Here is an 18148-nt window from a genome sequence, read left to right as displayed (position 1 = left end):
TCCTGAAGCAAAAGAGACACACTAGTTAAAACCCGAACATTTGTAAAGCACCCAGGTATGTGTGTTCACACAAGTAGAAACATACTCTTCTTTTCCTTTGCAAGAGCTCTCAGGATGAAGGGAGATGATTCGGGCCCTAAGCAGAACCTATACAAATTCCACGGATCAATAAGATCAACGAAGTCGTCAATAGTTTTCGCGTAAGCCAAAGCAGCCTAAACCCTTCTCTTATATCTACTCTTCAACTTTGGACGAACAGTGACTGTAATAAACAAACTAAAGGTTAGAACACATAAAGACACAAATAACCTCATAAAGTTCATAGAATCGAGCTTTGGAGTCTCCCACTTCTTCAACAAAATGGGAACTTCACCCCAAAAATTGTCAGGAGTTTCCTAACCACCACCAAAAACAAAAACAAAAAATCAGGATTTCCAATCACGAAAGGACAAAGGAAGATCTACAACGAGCCTAGCCTTCTTCTTCCAATGAGAAAACTCATAATACCCACATCGTTTCGATTCTCTTAGACAATACAGATATAGAAACTCATCTAACCTAATCATATCACCCTCATGAACGGCCATCCATATCTCCATGCAACTAATGAAGATCCTCCAAGAGTTCGGCACAGGCTGCCAAAGAGCTACTCTCATATTATTAAGAAGCCCCATGATGAACGGGTGAACAGGGAATCTGAGGCCACTCAAGAAAGCAACCTCATAAAAGCACACTTCCCTAAGGGCAAATGCATAAGCTTTCTCGTTTGGGCGAGGGAGGCAAACCCTAGTTTCATCAAGAAACTAAAATCTATCTCTAAACCTAATAAGAGCATTCTTGTCTAAAGAAGGCTTTACTTTGAAGGCATGGAAAGCCTTAACTCGAGGAGAAGACAAATGATAGGCCAAAAACGAATTGACCCCTTGTGATAAATTAGCCAATTAATTTTACCAAGTTAATTAATTAAGTTAATTAACATGCAAATGCGTGGTAGCATAAACAAATCACCAATAAACTAATTATGCAGCGGAAAATAAATAACACGGTGATTTGTTTACAAATGGGAAAAACCTAACGGCAAAAACCCCACCGGGTGATTTTTAGGTCATCATTCCCGAAACTCCACCATTATCACAACAAGTGGTTACAAGTAAAGGAATTCCAAGTACCTTACCAACCAACAGTTGAACCCTTACCCTAATACCCAATTAGACTTATTCTATAGTGACAGTTCCTCCTTTTGATGCACAGCTCCCAAGTACGTGACTAACCAATTGCGCGGATCCCAATACGCGACTTCAATCACCAACTAAGAAAGTTGTTGGCTGCAAAGTTTTTCAGTTCATCCACATAATGAAGATCAAGAAGATGCTTGGTCACAAAACCCTACAATGCACATACACAGCAACTTCTTCAAGAGAAAGAGATGAACTAGGGCAAGAACTTCGTCTCCGGTCACAATTTGCTTGAACAGAGTTTGCTCAATGCTTGTGCAACTTGTGAACTCTTTGATAGCCTTTAAAACAATCCTTTTATATGTCTAGGGTTAGGAGAAAAAATGGCCCAAAGACACATCTACAGATCCCAAGAAAAACATATCAGAAATTCTATTTTTGTAAGCCTTGATAGATAGAAGCTGTCGAGCATCTGTCGAGCCACGAGGCTGAAACAGCTTCTTAAACCTCGACACATGCTAGCTGTCGAGCTAGCTGTCGAGCTTTAGTAACTCTGTACTTTCAGCTTGTTTTCTTGGACAGACTTGAAGGCTTCAACACTTGATCTTGAAACATGGTTTCTTGAAGTATTTAAACACATCCTAAATCTACCCAAATACAAGTAAAGTGCGTTTTGTCAAAGGATAAGCTAATTACATAAAATAGTGACATATGTTCCTAACAAGTGAATCACATATGTCCTAACAACAGATTTGCAAGAAAATGGTCTGGAGGCAGTAGTGTCTACCTCCACCTCAATAAGTTCATCACTAGATGATGACTCAGTGTCCAGATCACTCGATCTAACCCCTGGATCTACCCTTCCTTCGACAAACATCTCACACAGTAGTTGATGCCAATGCAAAGATTGGTTCAACAAGGGACACATACCAGTCAGAACTGGCCTATACACACAATCATTGGGTATGAAAAGCCTCACCATTGGGTGGTGACCACTTGAAGACTTAGGAAAAGCCCAAGATGAGCAAAAAAGAAGAAAACAAAAGGGGAAAGAAACTCAATTTTAGAAAAATCCACCATTAACACATAAAGTGAGCAACAAATGCGGTTAGGAGAAAAAATGTACCTGAGGAAGGGTGTTAAGAAGATCTAGCTCAAAGGGAGAAACTGCAGGAAAGGAAAAGAAAAGTTGTTGAAAAGAATGAGGAGGAAAACTTAAAAAATCTCCAAGCACGGGAAAACCAGGGTCGTCAAGAGACGCGCCCACGTCCAACCAGCCAAAACTCGACACGTGGCCATGACCTGTACAAATACATCACATCACATCAAATGCAAGCTGAAAGGAATCCCAGGAATCATGGTCAGCATAGATAGAAATTTCATATTCCTTAGATCATCATTACTTGTAATGACGATCACGAAATAGGGGCAAATGATGAACCAAGAAATTCCCTTTGTCCAGAGAATTGTTTCGACAAACCAAGCAGGTTTGATGATCAAAGCAGGTGTCGTTGGACGAACAAAGTGCCATAAATATGCATATAATTCATGAGCCATTACCAACGGACACACGCGTATACATGACCATTGGCAAGGTAATCAATACCTTATAAGGCCATCAGAGACGTTACAAGAGCCATTAAGACCTCCATTAAAGGCCTCCAACGGCTAGAGAAGTCAAGAGATCAATATAAACCACCTCAGAACCTTATCAAAGGTATGGACAGGTACACACATACACACTGAAATACACTCTTAGTTATTTTTATCTCTCTCTATCAACGTCTGACTTTATCATCGAAGGCTCCTTCACTGGCACCATGCCAATGACCTTTGGGAGAGAAACACCATTGTCATCCTTTTGCAGGTCTCAGACTCATTCACGCCGAATTCTATTTGGATAAACCTATCGACTAACGAATTTCACTTCATTAGTTGGTACTGAATATGTGTGACTATTCAAGGCTATTATATTTGTTGGGCTTTGTTGGTAGTGAAGTGATGGTAGTTGGTGGGATTGGCTTGAATGTCTGGCAATGGTGTAGATCGGGCGACATTAGGAGTTGCCATGACTGGTGACGTCAAGGGCGACACCAACAAAGGTTGGTGGTGGTGGTTGATGAGAATGAAATAATAATAATAATAATAAAATTACTTTTATATTTGCATATTTAGCTTTACTTTTACGTTATTTTGTGACTGATTATAAATTATCATTGTTTTATAGATTATAAAGGTTTTGCATGCTAGTAAGTTTTATTTGAGACAAAAGCCAATTAAGTCAAGCCAATTTGAGAGATCCAGCCCATGCGAATGTGAAGCAAGCAAAGAGAAAAGAGAAGGAAGAATGAAACCAAAGTCCAAGACTTAATTACACAAGCACATTCCAACAAGGCGTGAAGTTGTCAAACAAAGAAAAGAGGAGTAAAGAAAAAAAAAGATCTTACCAAAAAAAAAAAGATAAAGATAAAGAAAAGAACTTAATGAAAAGGAAGTTTAATTCTTAGGAGAATCCTACACGTGGGATTATGGTCTTATATTATTCGCTAGTGGGCTTCCCTTTTTACGAAATCAAAGAGTTCAAGACTATTGGGAAATTTAAATCCCAGTTGACAAAATTAACAAGTTGTAAATCTAAGTTTTTAATTAGATCTATTATGAATAGTTATTGGTTGAAATCAAGAACTCATCGGTTCTCTTCAAACCTATGAGCTATTTCTACCATCACAAAGGAAGAGAAAATCTCTTGCTCTCAAGACAATCAATGAGAGATTGGAAGCTCAAGACTCCTCATATAAGGATGAGGTTGAAAAGGAAGTGGCGTACCTTGCTAAGAACTTTCATAAGTTCTTAAAATTCAAGAAGGATGGAAAGTCTTTTGAGAAGGGAAAATTCTCAAATTTTAAGAAGGATAAAAAGGACTTCAAGAAGAAGGATTCTAAAGATTCTTCTCCATCTCAAGCAATCACGTGCTGTGAGTGCAAAGGGAATGGGCATGTGAAGAGGGAATGCCCCACTTATTTAAAGGCAAAGGGTAAAGTCTTTGCCACTACCCTTAGTGATTCAGACAGCTCCAATTCGAATTCAGAAGAAAGTTGTGACGGAGAAGGAAACTACTCCGCATTTATAACGATTGCACCTGTGGACTCTTCAGAAGATTTGAATGCTCTAGTGGAAGAGCTCAACGAGCACACCGAAGTGGAGTCAATGGGAGTTGGGGAGGAATCTGATGATGAAGATGAAGAATGTGTCTATGAAGGATCAAAGAGATTGTAAGAAACCTATAATTCTCTTCTTGAGAAGACTAGTGAGTATGCAAGAATGGCTAAGGCAGCCATAAGAAAAATGAAAAGAGCTGAATAGGATTATAAAAGTCTTCTAGTACAGTACAAAAAAATGAAATGTGAAGTTAAAAAAGCTGAATGAAGAACTAACCGATGCCTATTCTAAGATCAAGTTTCTTGAGCTTGAAGTGATTCAAGCAAATTTCGAAGTGGAGCGTGTTGCCTCCAAGAAACTTGACAAAGTGCTTGCAAATTAAAAGCCCTTTTCTGACAAAAGCAACTTATGATACATCGGAGAAAGTAGCACAAGCGCCAATGTTTCCAAGGAGATGAAGTTTGTTAAAGCAAAGGAACCAATGGTAGCAACTCCAACTGTTGAGAAAGTGAAGTTTTGAGAAGAAGCCAAATGTGATTGCTCAAAGGGTTTTGACAACGCCTCCAAACCCATTAGTGGCTAAACCCAAGGCTAAAGGGAAATTTCTTCCAAAGTCACAAAGAGGACCACAAACTCAACACTTTTGCCACCATTGTGGAATCCGAGGACACACTAGACCTAATTTCCATAAGCTTCAAGCATTAAAGAATGTCAGCTTTCAAAGGCCAAGAGGACAAAGAAATGGCAAAGGGAACCTCAAGCAACCAAAAGGGCAAGAAGTTGATTCTGCTATTGGTGATGTGATGAAGATGATAGACACCATCACTTCTTGTTTGGAAAACTTCACCCTAAGGTTTGAGAATCGCAACTCAAGTACCCAATCCTCTAAGGATATCACCCCAAACACATGTGCCATATGGGTGAAGAAGGGTACACATGCATAAGTATTAGAACATGTCCATGCATCAATTCTGTCTATATATTGTGACTTTGTTTAGTTGTTTGTTTTTCATTCTAGCATGTTTAACTACTTTTGTTTGTTTTAATAGCTTTGAATGTTTTCTTTTTTATCAATATTTACTTGTTTTTGTGTTAAAAATCCAAAAACACATAAAAAGTAGAAAATCCAAAAAGTTTGATCGACATTATTGTGTTTTGTCACACGCATGTTTTGCCTTGTACCTTCGTACAAATGGCTTTGTGCATTTACGAGCGTAGCTTGTTCTCTATGCACTCATATCATTGTGGGAAAAATCTTGACATCTATGTGATTGTTGTAAATAGATCTTCAAACTTGTCATGGATGACTACCCAATGGTTTTGTTGATCTTGAGACATGCATAGACTTGTGCCTATATATCTTCCCACTCTTTTATATTTTTGTTTTACTTAAAGAGCTCAACCAATGTTAAATCTCGAAAAGAGATAATGAGCTGCAAAAGCTATCACACATACTAGTATTCGACTAGGAAAAAGAGAAAGTGACTTGTAATGAAAATGTATGGTGCCCAAAAGCCAAAGGCTTATTCATCATATTGAAATATCAAAAATTTCAAGCATCGATCTCAAAATGAGATATATTGTTCTATAATGATCAAATGTTATGAAATGTAAGAAGCCAAATGAAAAGCTTCAAAGTTATGTAATCAAGTTATGTGGGAGGTCATATATGCATATTTGTATAATTGAGATTGGTCACTCTTCCTAGTGCTAATTGTGTATGTCTTGGTTGAATTGATCATTGAAGTTTCACATTAGACTAAGGATTATCTCACCTTTGGTACCTACACACATCACACATGTCTATGTTCAATGAATGTCTTATTCATTTGTGTGATTGTACTTTATTAAATGTGTTGTACATACTCAAACAAATGTTGATCAAACACAAAAATATTTTTGAGTATTTTCAACTGTTTTTGGAAAGTGTTTTTGTTTTGTATTTTTTTCAGAAAATCCAAAAATCTGTGCAACCCTGTTTTGGCAACTCACTCTCACGGGTCAAGCTAGTCGCGAGACCTCAATCGCAAGCTTACTTAGAAGCTCTCACGACTCTCTGGCGAGTCAGTCCCCCAGTCATGAAAAATACTTAGAAAAAATTTCAAAATTTCTAGGTTTTTGGCATTTTCACGACTCAACTTGGCGACTTGTTCGCGAGTGAAAGCTCCAGTCGTGAGCTTACTCAGAATGATTCACAACTCCCTTCACAACTCCCTTCACGACTTGCTCGTGAGTGGACTTCCCAATCGCAAAAAACACTTAGACAAATTTTTTCCAAAATTTTGTCAAGGATTTTGGCGACTTGCTTGCAACTCATTCCAATCGCGAAAATCACATGTTTTGCTCAAATAGGGTTAAATCCATGACAGTTTTCAAAAACTTTTCAATTTTCCCTCACATCACATGCACACACTTTGTCTTGTCCGCCTCTCCCTCTTCCAATACCTCCATTTTCTTCATCAATCTTCAAGAAAAGGTATGGGTTTTCTCTTATTCTCAAAGTATTTCAAGTTTCTAGCCCTAGTTTTCTTGGATCTTGTGTTTATGATGAGATATGAAAATATGAATATCGTTTTGTTGATGGTTTGTTGAGTTTGTTTTATGGGTTTTGTTGGTTTTGTTAGTATAATGCCTTTTCTACATGTTTTACATGTTTGTGCTTCATTTTTATGCATTGGATTATGTTTTGTTTTGTGTTGTGTTGTGCATATCATGTTCATGATAAAATGTCTCTTAGATGTTTTTGTGTGCCTCTTTGGGTTCTATGGAATACAAAGTTTGTAGGGATAATAATGTTTCTTTGATTTTGAAACATTGTATGATTATGTGTTTACACTTTGCCCTAGTTTGCACATTTTTTGCATTTGATGCACACACACACACACATTTTGACATGTTTTAGTGCATAATGTCATGATTCTATGATGTTTTGATACTATATGTCTTCACATGTCAATTTGTTTCTGAATTACTCTTTAAATTCAATTTTTAGGGTTTTAATTCAAAAATTCTGATTTGGGACTAACTTGGTGCTAATCAAGTTTGTTGCCTTTTGTGTTTCATCTTGCTCTTTCAAATTATATGATACAGCTTGACAATGTCTCCCTTCAAGAAATCAACTGTGAAATGAAGCAGTAGTAAGGGGAAAGAACCAATGATTGATTTTGATAGCTTCACCCCTAAGTTAAAAAAGACTCGATCATCGACAGGATTTTATGATGCCAACAAGTTCAGATCATATGCTGCATCTCAAGCTTATGAGAACTACTTGGATGCTCCCATGTTGGTTGAAAGGGTGGTTAAGCAGGCTTCTCTTCTTGATACGAACATTCCAAAATGGTTCGCTACCAAGGATTGGAACTTCCTTCTATCTAACTTTGATGAAACTTACGAAGAAATGGTGAAGGAATTTTATGTTGATGCCATTTATGATGGGGATGAGCTGAAATGTTCGGTTAGAGGAAAGGACTTCACGGTTACACCCTCTTATCTTGTCATCATCTTAAACATCAACCGGCCAGTGTTCCGAAAACCACTGGTGTATGATGACTTGGATTCGAAGGCAGACTTGTTTCGGGAAACCTTCGGAGAAAACTTGGAATTCTCTCCCAATGGGAAATCAATTAGTGTTTCATCACTGTCTCCCGAATTGAGGCTGCTCACAACAATCATATTCCATAACCTCTATCCTCTCTCAAGCACCGAATACATGAATCTTGGTCGAGCTTTATTCTCTCATGACCTAATCACTGATGAATAAATCGATATTTGCTCTCATATATTTGCTCTCATATATTTCACATTTTGAGCAAGACTGCTGAGAAAACTACCTCAAGGAACTGCCTTCCTTTTTGTTGCCTTATTTCAAAAAATTTAAAGCTCAAGGGCATTCATCCATTGGCAATTGAGTACCCTTATCCTAAGTAAAGTCCAATCAACATTCGCACTCTCAATGCTAGCATCGATCACAGCCAAAAGGGAGTCAAGCAAGAGAAACCTACTCCTCATTGTGGTTCACGCTCTACCTCACATTCCTATGATGCGAAGCTAGACACTATTATGGCCTCCGTCCACAACATCACACTAAGCTGTTCAGACTTGCATCTATCATGCACTCCCAACACACCCGTTTTGACACAAAGTTCACGTCTCTCCAAACTCAATTGGACCAAATCTAAAGAAAGCTAGAGGAAGATGAGGACTAGCTATTCCATGACAAAAATGGGGAGATGGTTCATGATAGGGGGAGTGTAATGATAGGGGGAGAAAGAGCTAGGTCGAAGGGGGAGCATTGGAGATGAAGAGCAAGAAAAAGCCTATGCTTAATATTTTATTTCATGTTTTTTTATAGTCTATGTTCATATTTCATGGTTTATATTGTGTTCTTGACTTTGCCATTATTATGTACCTTTGCTTTGTAGCTTATTAGTACTTTTAGATTATGTATGCATTATCTTAAGTACTTTACTCTTGTGCCCTTGTTGGATCTTGTATCCTTGATGCAACTACCTTTGTGTTTTGGTATCAATTAAGTGTTGGACATGCAAATGATACTTTGCATTGAGCTTATTAGCTTGCATGTCCAGATGTTCATTCCTTGTGTGAATGATCATTGTGATCACTATGTATAGTGATTGTTCATGTTTAGTCAAGCCATGCTTTATTTTTATTTTCTTTGTTGCTTGATCACATTGTGCTTGCTCCATATGCATTTCAAGATTTCTGTTTACAATGATCTTCTTGTATTATTTTTTCAGGAAACTTGTTTGTATGGTTCAAGAGCTTCACAGTATCTAGAGTTAGGTGTGAATGAGTTTTGACAATTGTTCCCAACTCATATTTTAAGTCTAGAGTCTGTTTTAGAGTTTTTTCATGGAATAGCCAAAGGGGAAGATTGTAAAGTTGAATTTATTCAATCATGTGTTGGCATTATTTTGTGCCAAATTTTCTTGTAATTTAGCAATTAGATATCCTGTATTTAGGTGGGAATAATGTAAGGGTTGTGTGTGTTAGAGTGTGAAGAAATTCAAGTGTGTGTACATTGGAGGATTCTTTCGACTGGATCTCGTGAGTGACTCGCGACTAGCAACTCACCAAAATGCTACACAAGTGAAGCATACAGGAAGCTAAAGGGTCACAACAGCTGGAGCACTGCAAGACAAAAAATACGGTCTGGCCTGGCAGTTATCTTGTGACTCAAACTCACAACTCATCCCACTCACAAGATTGAGTTGCCAAAATGCACTGTTATGAAGAAAAATGACTTTTCACATTCCTCACGTACACTACTATAAATACCCTTATACCCACGAAATGTAGAGAGCTTCTAGAGATAATTTTAAGAGTGAAACCCTAGAGAAAACCAAGATTGACTCATCCAAAATCTTAGACATTTGATTCTCCAAACTCCTCTACTCTCACCCTCTCCATTGACATATCCTTGAGAGGTACATTTGTCAAATCCTTATCTCACCATGTACATATCAATGAGAATGTATTTTGGTGCTTGGGAAGCAATTCGGAGATGAGAAATTTACTTGGTTGATGCAATGGGCTTATTACGGGATCCAGGAAGCTAAAGAAGACGCGGTTAGGCTTAACCCTATTGGAGCAAGAAGCTTGGAGGGCTTAGGTGCATTGGATAGATTAGGCTTGGAGGGTCTACTACTATTCATGTATCCCAACTTTATTCTTTAGTGGATCATTTTACCACTTGGAAGGCGGCGGAGAGGTTTTTAGCTGAGTTTTTCAGTTTCCTCTTCGATAACACGTGCCGATGTTATCTTTGTGTTTGCATATCTCTAACCCTTACTCTTACTTTTTAATTGTTGCTGTGTTGTGATTAATTATGGTGTAGAGTTGTTTATTTATTTGGGTTTCTACTTGTACCTATTATTCTGCATAAATATTGTTTGGGTATAAACTTGTGTTGGTTTAATTTGAAATTGGGGGTTTAAATATTCATTAGTGTTTTACACACTAATCGAACATTCATTTATAATGTTAAAGCTTTCATTTTTATCACTTTCAAGCTTTATCATTAAAATGAACTATTAGATAGCTCATCCACTTTTCATACAAGTTCACAAATCTAACTTACACGTACACTTCTTTATATTAAATCTTTTGCTTAGATTAATTTCTTGTCTAGTTTATTTAATTTCAAACAACGAATTTTTGTTGAACTAGATTATGATTAAATTGGTTAAGGTTTGATTAATTTTCCTACATTCATACAAGTCCCTGTGGGTTTGACCTCGTACTTGCCCAACTATATATACTTCGATACGATTCGTGCACTTGTGAGTTGTCATGCGCTAAACCCGAAAGGGTCCAAAGCATAAGAAAAGAACCAACAACAGAGAGACTGTAGGAGATTATTTATCATTTATTTTCTTTTCCTTTCCACAAGATAAGAGTAAATAACTATACTGAAATCTCCACATTACAAGTCAAAGCTCTATAACATATTTACAAACAATAACTAAAAATCACGTGCCTCCAAGATACATGAATTTATTCCAAAACTCCAAATGAATCGACACAAGATCACAAGCCTCCCTAGAACCTCCAATAGCAAATCTAGGATTGGCACACCTAAGGCTTACAACTCTAAGAATTTAATTTCCAAAAGAAATAACTATGGCCTCTATAAAATTAGCAAGGCTGAGTCACCAACCATTATAACACGTCTCCCAATTAGCATAGGGCTCCAATCACCACCAATAAACAAAGCTCCACGCCCTACATGTAGTCAATATCGATCTGTAAAGCTATTGGAGAGTGGAATGTGCAAAAGCCCAGTAAATAGCATAATTAATGCAAGTGGGAAAAAAGTAAGTCTCATGATAATTAACATTTTTACAAAACATGTTATACTTTGGGAATTTCCATTAAAATTCTGCAAAATCAATCTTCAAGGATAAAATGACAAGAATGATTGAAACAGTATAGCACAAAACTTTTTCAAATTGTCTCAACAAGAAACTACATTCTATATATTGTGAGCAATAATAACATTGTTCAAAAACTAGAAAATCCAACCCAAGGCCACATGACAATGCCAACACAAAGCTGGAACTCAATCGCCGACACAAAGCTGGAACTAATTTGCTGACTCAAAGCTGGAACTAATTGCCAACACAAAGTCAAAACTAATCTACCAACATAAAGCCGGAACTTATTGCCGACACAAAGTCAGAACTAATAACCATCACAAAGACTATAGTATCTAGCTAGGTAATCACATGTCACAACCCAAAGGTAAAAACATAAAAAGCTCACAGTTTACATGAAATCAAAACACAATTCAATTCCAAGTAGTTTCACAAAAACCTTTGAAATACCCAATATATTCACAAAGTTCTCAAAGCCTTCAAACTCATTTCTTGTCAAGAAAATTTTGTATCAATTTTCTCAAATATCACAAGTCAAGATAAAACATCTTTAAATTTTGCAAATAATGCAATAAATTTATAAAATCTATTTCCAAGAATTCTATCAAAGATGCTTGTCTTTTCTATGCTAATAAATCATGCATTTCCCCATATGCAATAACAAATATGGTGCACTTTTCATAAATAATCATATACTTTAAAGTTACAACACGACACTTATTAGGAAAAATATAGTTTCCATAAACAGTTTCCGAAAATGTGTTTAACCCAAAAACAACATTTCATGCAATATGATTATTTTTCTAAAACTCTCATTAAGAAGCCACTTACTCAGAATCCCAATCCAATTTACCTCAAACAGGCACCACGAAATCAATCAATCCGGTCATTAGGTCCATCATCGAGAACCTTGGAACTTAGAAACACAAGGAACAAGCCTATTAAAAATAGGGTCAATCACAAAGTACTATTACACTTATCTCCATAAATCAAAACGATCCCCTAAGATCGAACCAAAGGCCCTAGCTTGCCTGTCCTAAGAAAAGTACCCCTTCCCAAACGGGAACCAAACAAGCAACCAAGAAACTCACAATCTCATATAAGAACGATCACAGCCACAAGTCAAGCAATCCAATTCCATAACTCATAGAGAAAATCTTCCAAACACTTGGCATGCACAACAAGCTCACTTTCACATATGTCAAAACCATCCAAATGCAAAGAAAACACACTTTGAAATTAGCTCACCTCAACACATGCAACAACAAAACTCATGATTTTTCTAGGAAACCAACCCTTAAGTACCCATAGTAGAATTAAACAACCAAAACATCTCATCAAAACAAAAACCCCCCAAATAATTGAAATTTTGGATTTAACAAAATTCTTGCTACCCAAAACCTCATAACCCTCTAATCTACCATTATGCACCAAACCCATCAAGTATTTACCATAAACATCATAAAATAACAAAACCCCAAAGGTATCATAGAAGAGATCAAGAGAAAACTTAAATTTTTACCTTGGAGACAACACCTCACTACCTTGGAGGTTTCAACTAGAGATGAGAAAAATGGGCAAGGAGACATGGGGCTTGAAGTTTCGGTCATGAAGGAGGGAGAAGTGAATGAGAGAAGAGAGAAGAGAGGGGAGAGGCAGCTGAAAAAAAAAAAAAAAAAAAAAAAAAAAAAAAAAAAAAAAAAAAAAAAAAAAAAAAAAAAAAAAAAAAAAAAGCTGAGTGGGGCAAACCAACATGTAGAGTAGGGTTGGCGTTGGTATGGGGAAAATTACAAAATTACCCCCACTTAAAAATCATATTTCCAAAAACCCCTCTTTGTGTGTGCGCGCGCGCTTGTTTTTGGGTGTTACACGAGTACTTTAAAATTTCACAACAATAGTGTGTTTGGTTTATTAATCAATTTTGGGTTTCATTAATGGTGGATTTAGGATTGAGCGGGTGGCAAGCTTGTGATCAGTGATGTGGACTTGGTGACCAGAGAAGGTGGTTGACTGTGAGCGTACATCGGTGATGTTGATGATGTCCACGACTGGCGCCGACCAAGTGGTGGTGGGAGTGTTCGGTTTTTTTATTTTATTTTAGGTAGTTAAAAACTTAAAATAAGAAAAGTCATAATGTTAGGATTTAACTAAATATGTTAACATGTGGCAAGTTTTTATTAGTGGAGTATTGAGTGAACTACAAAAAATGGGAAAGAATATTTGGGCTCTTCTTTTTCAGCACTTGGTGGGAAATAAAAATAGGGGAGGCTCGGCCAATTAATTCAATAAGGTGAAGTGCATAAACATCTATAGGGTTTTGTCTAGTTGGACAAGATGCTTCAAGAAGCTTAATTATTGTCATAACATTATCTGGCCATTGAATGCATACTAGCTAGGATTCGGAGCTTTGAATTGCATTTGCAATGCAAAATGTCCCTCACATGGTCACATTAATTAATTTTTGAGATTCTCTCAACTAAACACAAATTATCTATACCACTTTTTGTGTTATACTTTTTGTTCCACCAATCACAACTTATCATGTATTTATTTAACTTTTCTTATAAAACAACTAAAGCTTGAAAAGAAAAAAAAAAATTAAACACATAGTAAATTGTGATTGATAAAATATAAAGTGGAATACAAAAAGTAATATAAAGGATTTGTATTCCTCTCACTCGATATAAGTGTAAACCTTTATTGTCATTCATTCATTATTTACTTTATGGAATGCTGTGAATTTTATTCCGTCTATAGACTAAAAAGCAACGATTACATCTTGGTGAAAAGCTTCTTCTAAAAAATAAGAATTCTCTTCAAATAGAGCAGAAAAATCATCAATGCATAAACCATCTTTTCCTAAAATTGTCCTTCATTTTATGTTTGACTGTATCAGTTTTCAGATGGTCTTGTGGGGAACCGGGCCACAATTTCCTCGTATCGCTTGATGTACTTCCGTTTATTGAGAATGAGTCTTCCATAAGGAGCTTGAATCCTTGAGGCACCTTCAGATGTTTATTGTTGCACCACCAACACTGATACCTTCCAATCAGACTCTGATGACACTAGCATGTCCCCCAAGTACCCTAGCTCAGGATACTCATTCCATAAAGTAAGTCCCATAAACAATGGCGAATTACTTTCATGCTGTCTTCCTACCAAAATTAGTTCATAAAGATTTTCTAGTGATTTAATCACATTTATCATTTCCACACTGTCTTTTACAACTTCCTCTCTATATAAATAGTGCTTTTGATGGATATTAGGCATCTTAAACCGTTTGATAATATCAAAATCAAGCTCATTACTCTTTTTATGAGGCTGAACCAACTGAATAACTGTAAGGCTAACTTTGGGGTGTTCCGCCATGCGCATGGCATATGTTAATGCTTCGCGATCATCCGGCCCTCCCACAAAGATCATTCCAATACTGTACAAAGGTTTTCGACTCCCTAAATTCCTCCCACTTAATGTCCCTTTATCCACCAAGATTCCGACTGAGCATGGGGCATTCTTAAGAATTTTGAAGTTGACAGCTTTTATGGGGTTGTCACACTCCTCTGAACCATGCAATATCCAGCGCTTATGAAAAGGGATAATCACCATTGATACTCTCTTCTCAAAAGCAAGGTTGCATATCTCATCATGCATTGTGGCATACGGTGCAATGGCCGTAAATGGATGCACCATTACCTTACCACGACTATGTTGCTCATATAGCCGGAAAGCGTTTATTACGTGGTCAGAATGATGGGAATGAATAGAACTCCTTTTGCCTTTTTGATGCACCACGAGAATTGGAGATGATCTGCCTAGTAGTTCCATGAGATGGACAATATAGAAGCAGATAGGGCTTCTAAGCATTGGATGGGAGACTTCGAGAAGATTGATGATGGAAGGAGTGCTGTTTTGATTGAAAGTGCAGGCCAACAAACGGAGCTCTTCATTAGCCATTGTATGCTGGATACTCCTCCTGTTGACGCCCATGTATCTCTTGGATGGTTTGTAGAGTAATTTCACTATGGGAGTGAGGGTTTGCGTCATCAAAACCATGGTTATAATCAGTGAATTATATGATTCGATGTCAATAATCTGCAAGGAAAAAGCAGGAATGCCTTCATGTCAACACGAGTAGGTGAGCAAATTAATGCGAAAGATACATTTGGGATTTTGGAAAGTTTCAGTTAGTTGATATCAGAGTGCATTTGAATACAAACTTTTGTTTTTAGCCTTTTTTTCCTTATTTGCTTGTCTACATTTTTTTTAAACCTCGCTTTTCTAGATTCAACTATACTTTAAACAATTTTCTATAAATAAGCAAATAAGCTCTCAGCAAAATCCTGCATTCAAACGTACACTCATCAATACCTCGCTCAAGTGTTTGGTTGTAATTTTTTTCAGCCTTCTCTCCTTTTTGGAAAGCAAAATAGATGGTTTTTCGGGATTGAAACCAACTCCTAGTTCTTTTTGCAGAATGCAACTTACTATATATGTACCCCCATGAGAAGCATGAATAAATGAGTTGTTCTTACAAAGAGGAGAATCCCGTTTTGTAAAATGAACATATCAGTGATGCCTTGGGAGCTCATGATGAGGCCTCAGCAGAGCGAGTCAATGATGGGCATTTTGTAGTAGAGCGAAGGCAACATGGTTCCCATGAACTTCCCCAGCAAGCTACATAAAGCCAACATCGCTACAATTCCAGTAGTCTTCAAATTTATCAAAGCAAGATCTATGGCCGCGCAGCTGTATACAAAATAGCTTGGCAAGAGAATTGACGAAACATAGGAATCAAGCTTATCGACTATTGCTGATCCTAACGGCCAACCATCTGGTACAGCCAAGCCTAAAATCATAGGCCCCAACATGAAATGTACCCCATTGACCTCACCAAGGAGGGCACACATCAGTATCATGAGAAAGATGAAAATGAAATGACTCTCTTTGAGTGCTTTCCTTTTAGCTGTTTCCCTAGTCAGCCATAATAAGATGGGCCTCATGATGCATATTATGATACACAGCATGCTGGCTACACCTAATAACTGTAATGGTATAGTATTTTTATTGCTTATTGAGCTTTGCCTCACCATTAATGATATCATTAACCAAATCCAAGAGCATATCCCACTGACCATAGAAGAGGAAGTAGCCAATCGGCCAAGCTCTGAATTAAGAAGATTTAAATCGGCTAAAAGGCATGCAATAACATGGAAGGAACTTGTAGACTGAAATACAGCAATTGGAATTAGGGACTTATATAAATTCTGTTCCGTGGTAACGTTATGCTTTAAAATGGAAGCAAAGACTGTGCTTGGCGTTAGTGGCAATAAGAAAGCACATAACCCAATGACGAGTGCCTTTTTTCCTGATTTTGTTACCATACTCAAATCCATTTTGACTCCAACGAGGAACATGAAGAGAAGGCATGCGAAGTTCCCTAATGTTTTTCTTAAATACAGACTTTTTTTGGGGTAGATCGTCGCAGCCAATGCACCGAATTTTCCAAGAATCGAAGGTCCCATTGCAATACCGGTCTGATCACATTCAAAACCATAAAGAATGAGATAAAATAAAAAGCAGAAATTAATTAGTTTATTTTTCCTGTTTATAGTTTCATCTTTCTCAAAGGCCATATATCTCGTTATGATTGAATAACATGGAAAGGACAATATGATCATTGCGTTGCATAATTAGCATTACTCTAAAAAAATATATATACATATATATATATATATATATATGTGTATATATATATCAAGAAATTGATGTGCATGGAAAAGTGTTGGGATTCACCGTTAAGTATCATTATTTATACATTTATATTTCCTTCTTTTTTTAAAATGAGGGAGAAGGGAAATCAGGTAGTGTGTTGAATACATAAGTAAGAATGTAAAGCTTACCCACATCTGTGAAATAAAAGCAGTTTCACCTACTGGGGAAAGAACAAGTTGTAAGAAGGCATTGATCAAGGCGGATATGGATAGTTGTGCGCAAAGGACTGGAACTGCGAAATCAAACGGATTATCATCAAAAAAGATCCCTCTACTTGATAGATTTTGTCGTGGCTCACAGACAGAGGTCACATTTCGCAAATCGTTCTGTACCATGTTCAAAACATGTAGAAGCTAAGGCCTCACTGGAAGAACAAAATTGTGAGATAGAGAGAGAGAGAAAGAAGTAAATATGTCATCCACGGTGTAGACGAACGTGAATAATTGGATGAGAAAATTTATCGACACATGAACGGTGTGGGGTAGTCAAACCCTCTCCCCCTAATTCAACTTCAGTGTTTCACTTTATATTCTTCAAATTACAGCGAACAATCTATCATTTATTTGTTGTTCCACAAGTTATAGCTACCAATCTATCAAAGATTCAATCTACAGCTACCAATCTATCATTTATTTGCTGTTCCACAAATTTTGTTATCCGAATGACTAGGTAGTTGGAATTTGCCAATGTGGTATTTTTGTCAAGGGAGTCAATATCATACCGAAAGTTATACCGGTTTGGCCAGTGATACGATATATTTCGAATACCAGTCAATACCGGTATACCGTTTCGGGTTTGCCGCTATATATATGTATATATAGTGTTTAAAACCCATATATATATATATATATATATAAATTCATAGATTAGACTAATTTGTAATCTTAAACCCCACAAGACCACACAAGCCCAAGCCCAAGCCCAAGCCCAAGTCTATACATCTATATCTATAAAAAGAATTAAAAATCAAGTTAAATTTAAAATACTAAACTTACCTTTCAGTGCTTTCACACGTGAACTAACTGAGGGCTAAAAAAAAAAAATAGAACAACTGACAATTGATAGGACTTTTGACGGTTTTAAGGGCTAGGAAATAATTAAAAAAATGAAAAAAATCAGATACATGAAAGTTGCTTTTCACTTTCT

At 36.9% G+C, this 18148-nt stretch overlaps 1 protein-coding gene across 1 annotated transcript; it reads right to left on the bottom strand.

The window, feature by feature from the left end:
• Positions 1 to 14245: 14245 nt before the first annotated feature.
• Positions 14246 to 17337, bottom strand: LOC115951593 (cation/H(+) antiporter 15-like). The gene is made up of 5 exons (XM_031068768.1): positions 17131 to 17337; positions 16609 to 16764; positions 16363 to 16455; positions 15985 to 16116; positions 14246 to 15322 (listed from the first exon to the last, which is right to left on the bottom strand). Exons 1-5 carry the CDS (start codon positions 17335 to 17337, stop codon positions 14246 to 14248), a joined length of 1665 nt encoding a protein of 554 aa, XP_030924628.1.
• Between the last annotated feature and the right edge of the window lie 811 nt (positions 17338 to 18148).

Source organism: Quercus lobata, chromosome 1, assembly GCF_001633185.2.
Source record: "Quercus lobata isolate SW786 chromosome 1, ValleyOak3.0 Primary Assembly, whole genome shotgun sequence".
Taxonomy (NCBI): Eukaryota; Viridiplantae; Streptophyta; class Magnoliopsida; order Fagales; family Fagaceae; genus Quercus; species Quercus lobata.
Note: the sequence above shows the minus strand (reverse complement) of the source record. Positions and strands in the feature narration are given on the sequence as shown.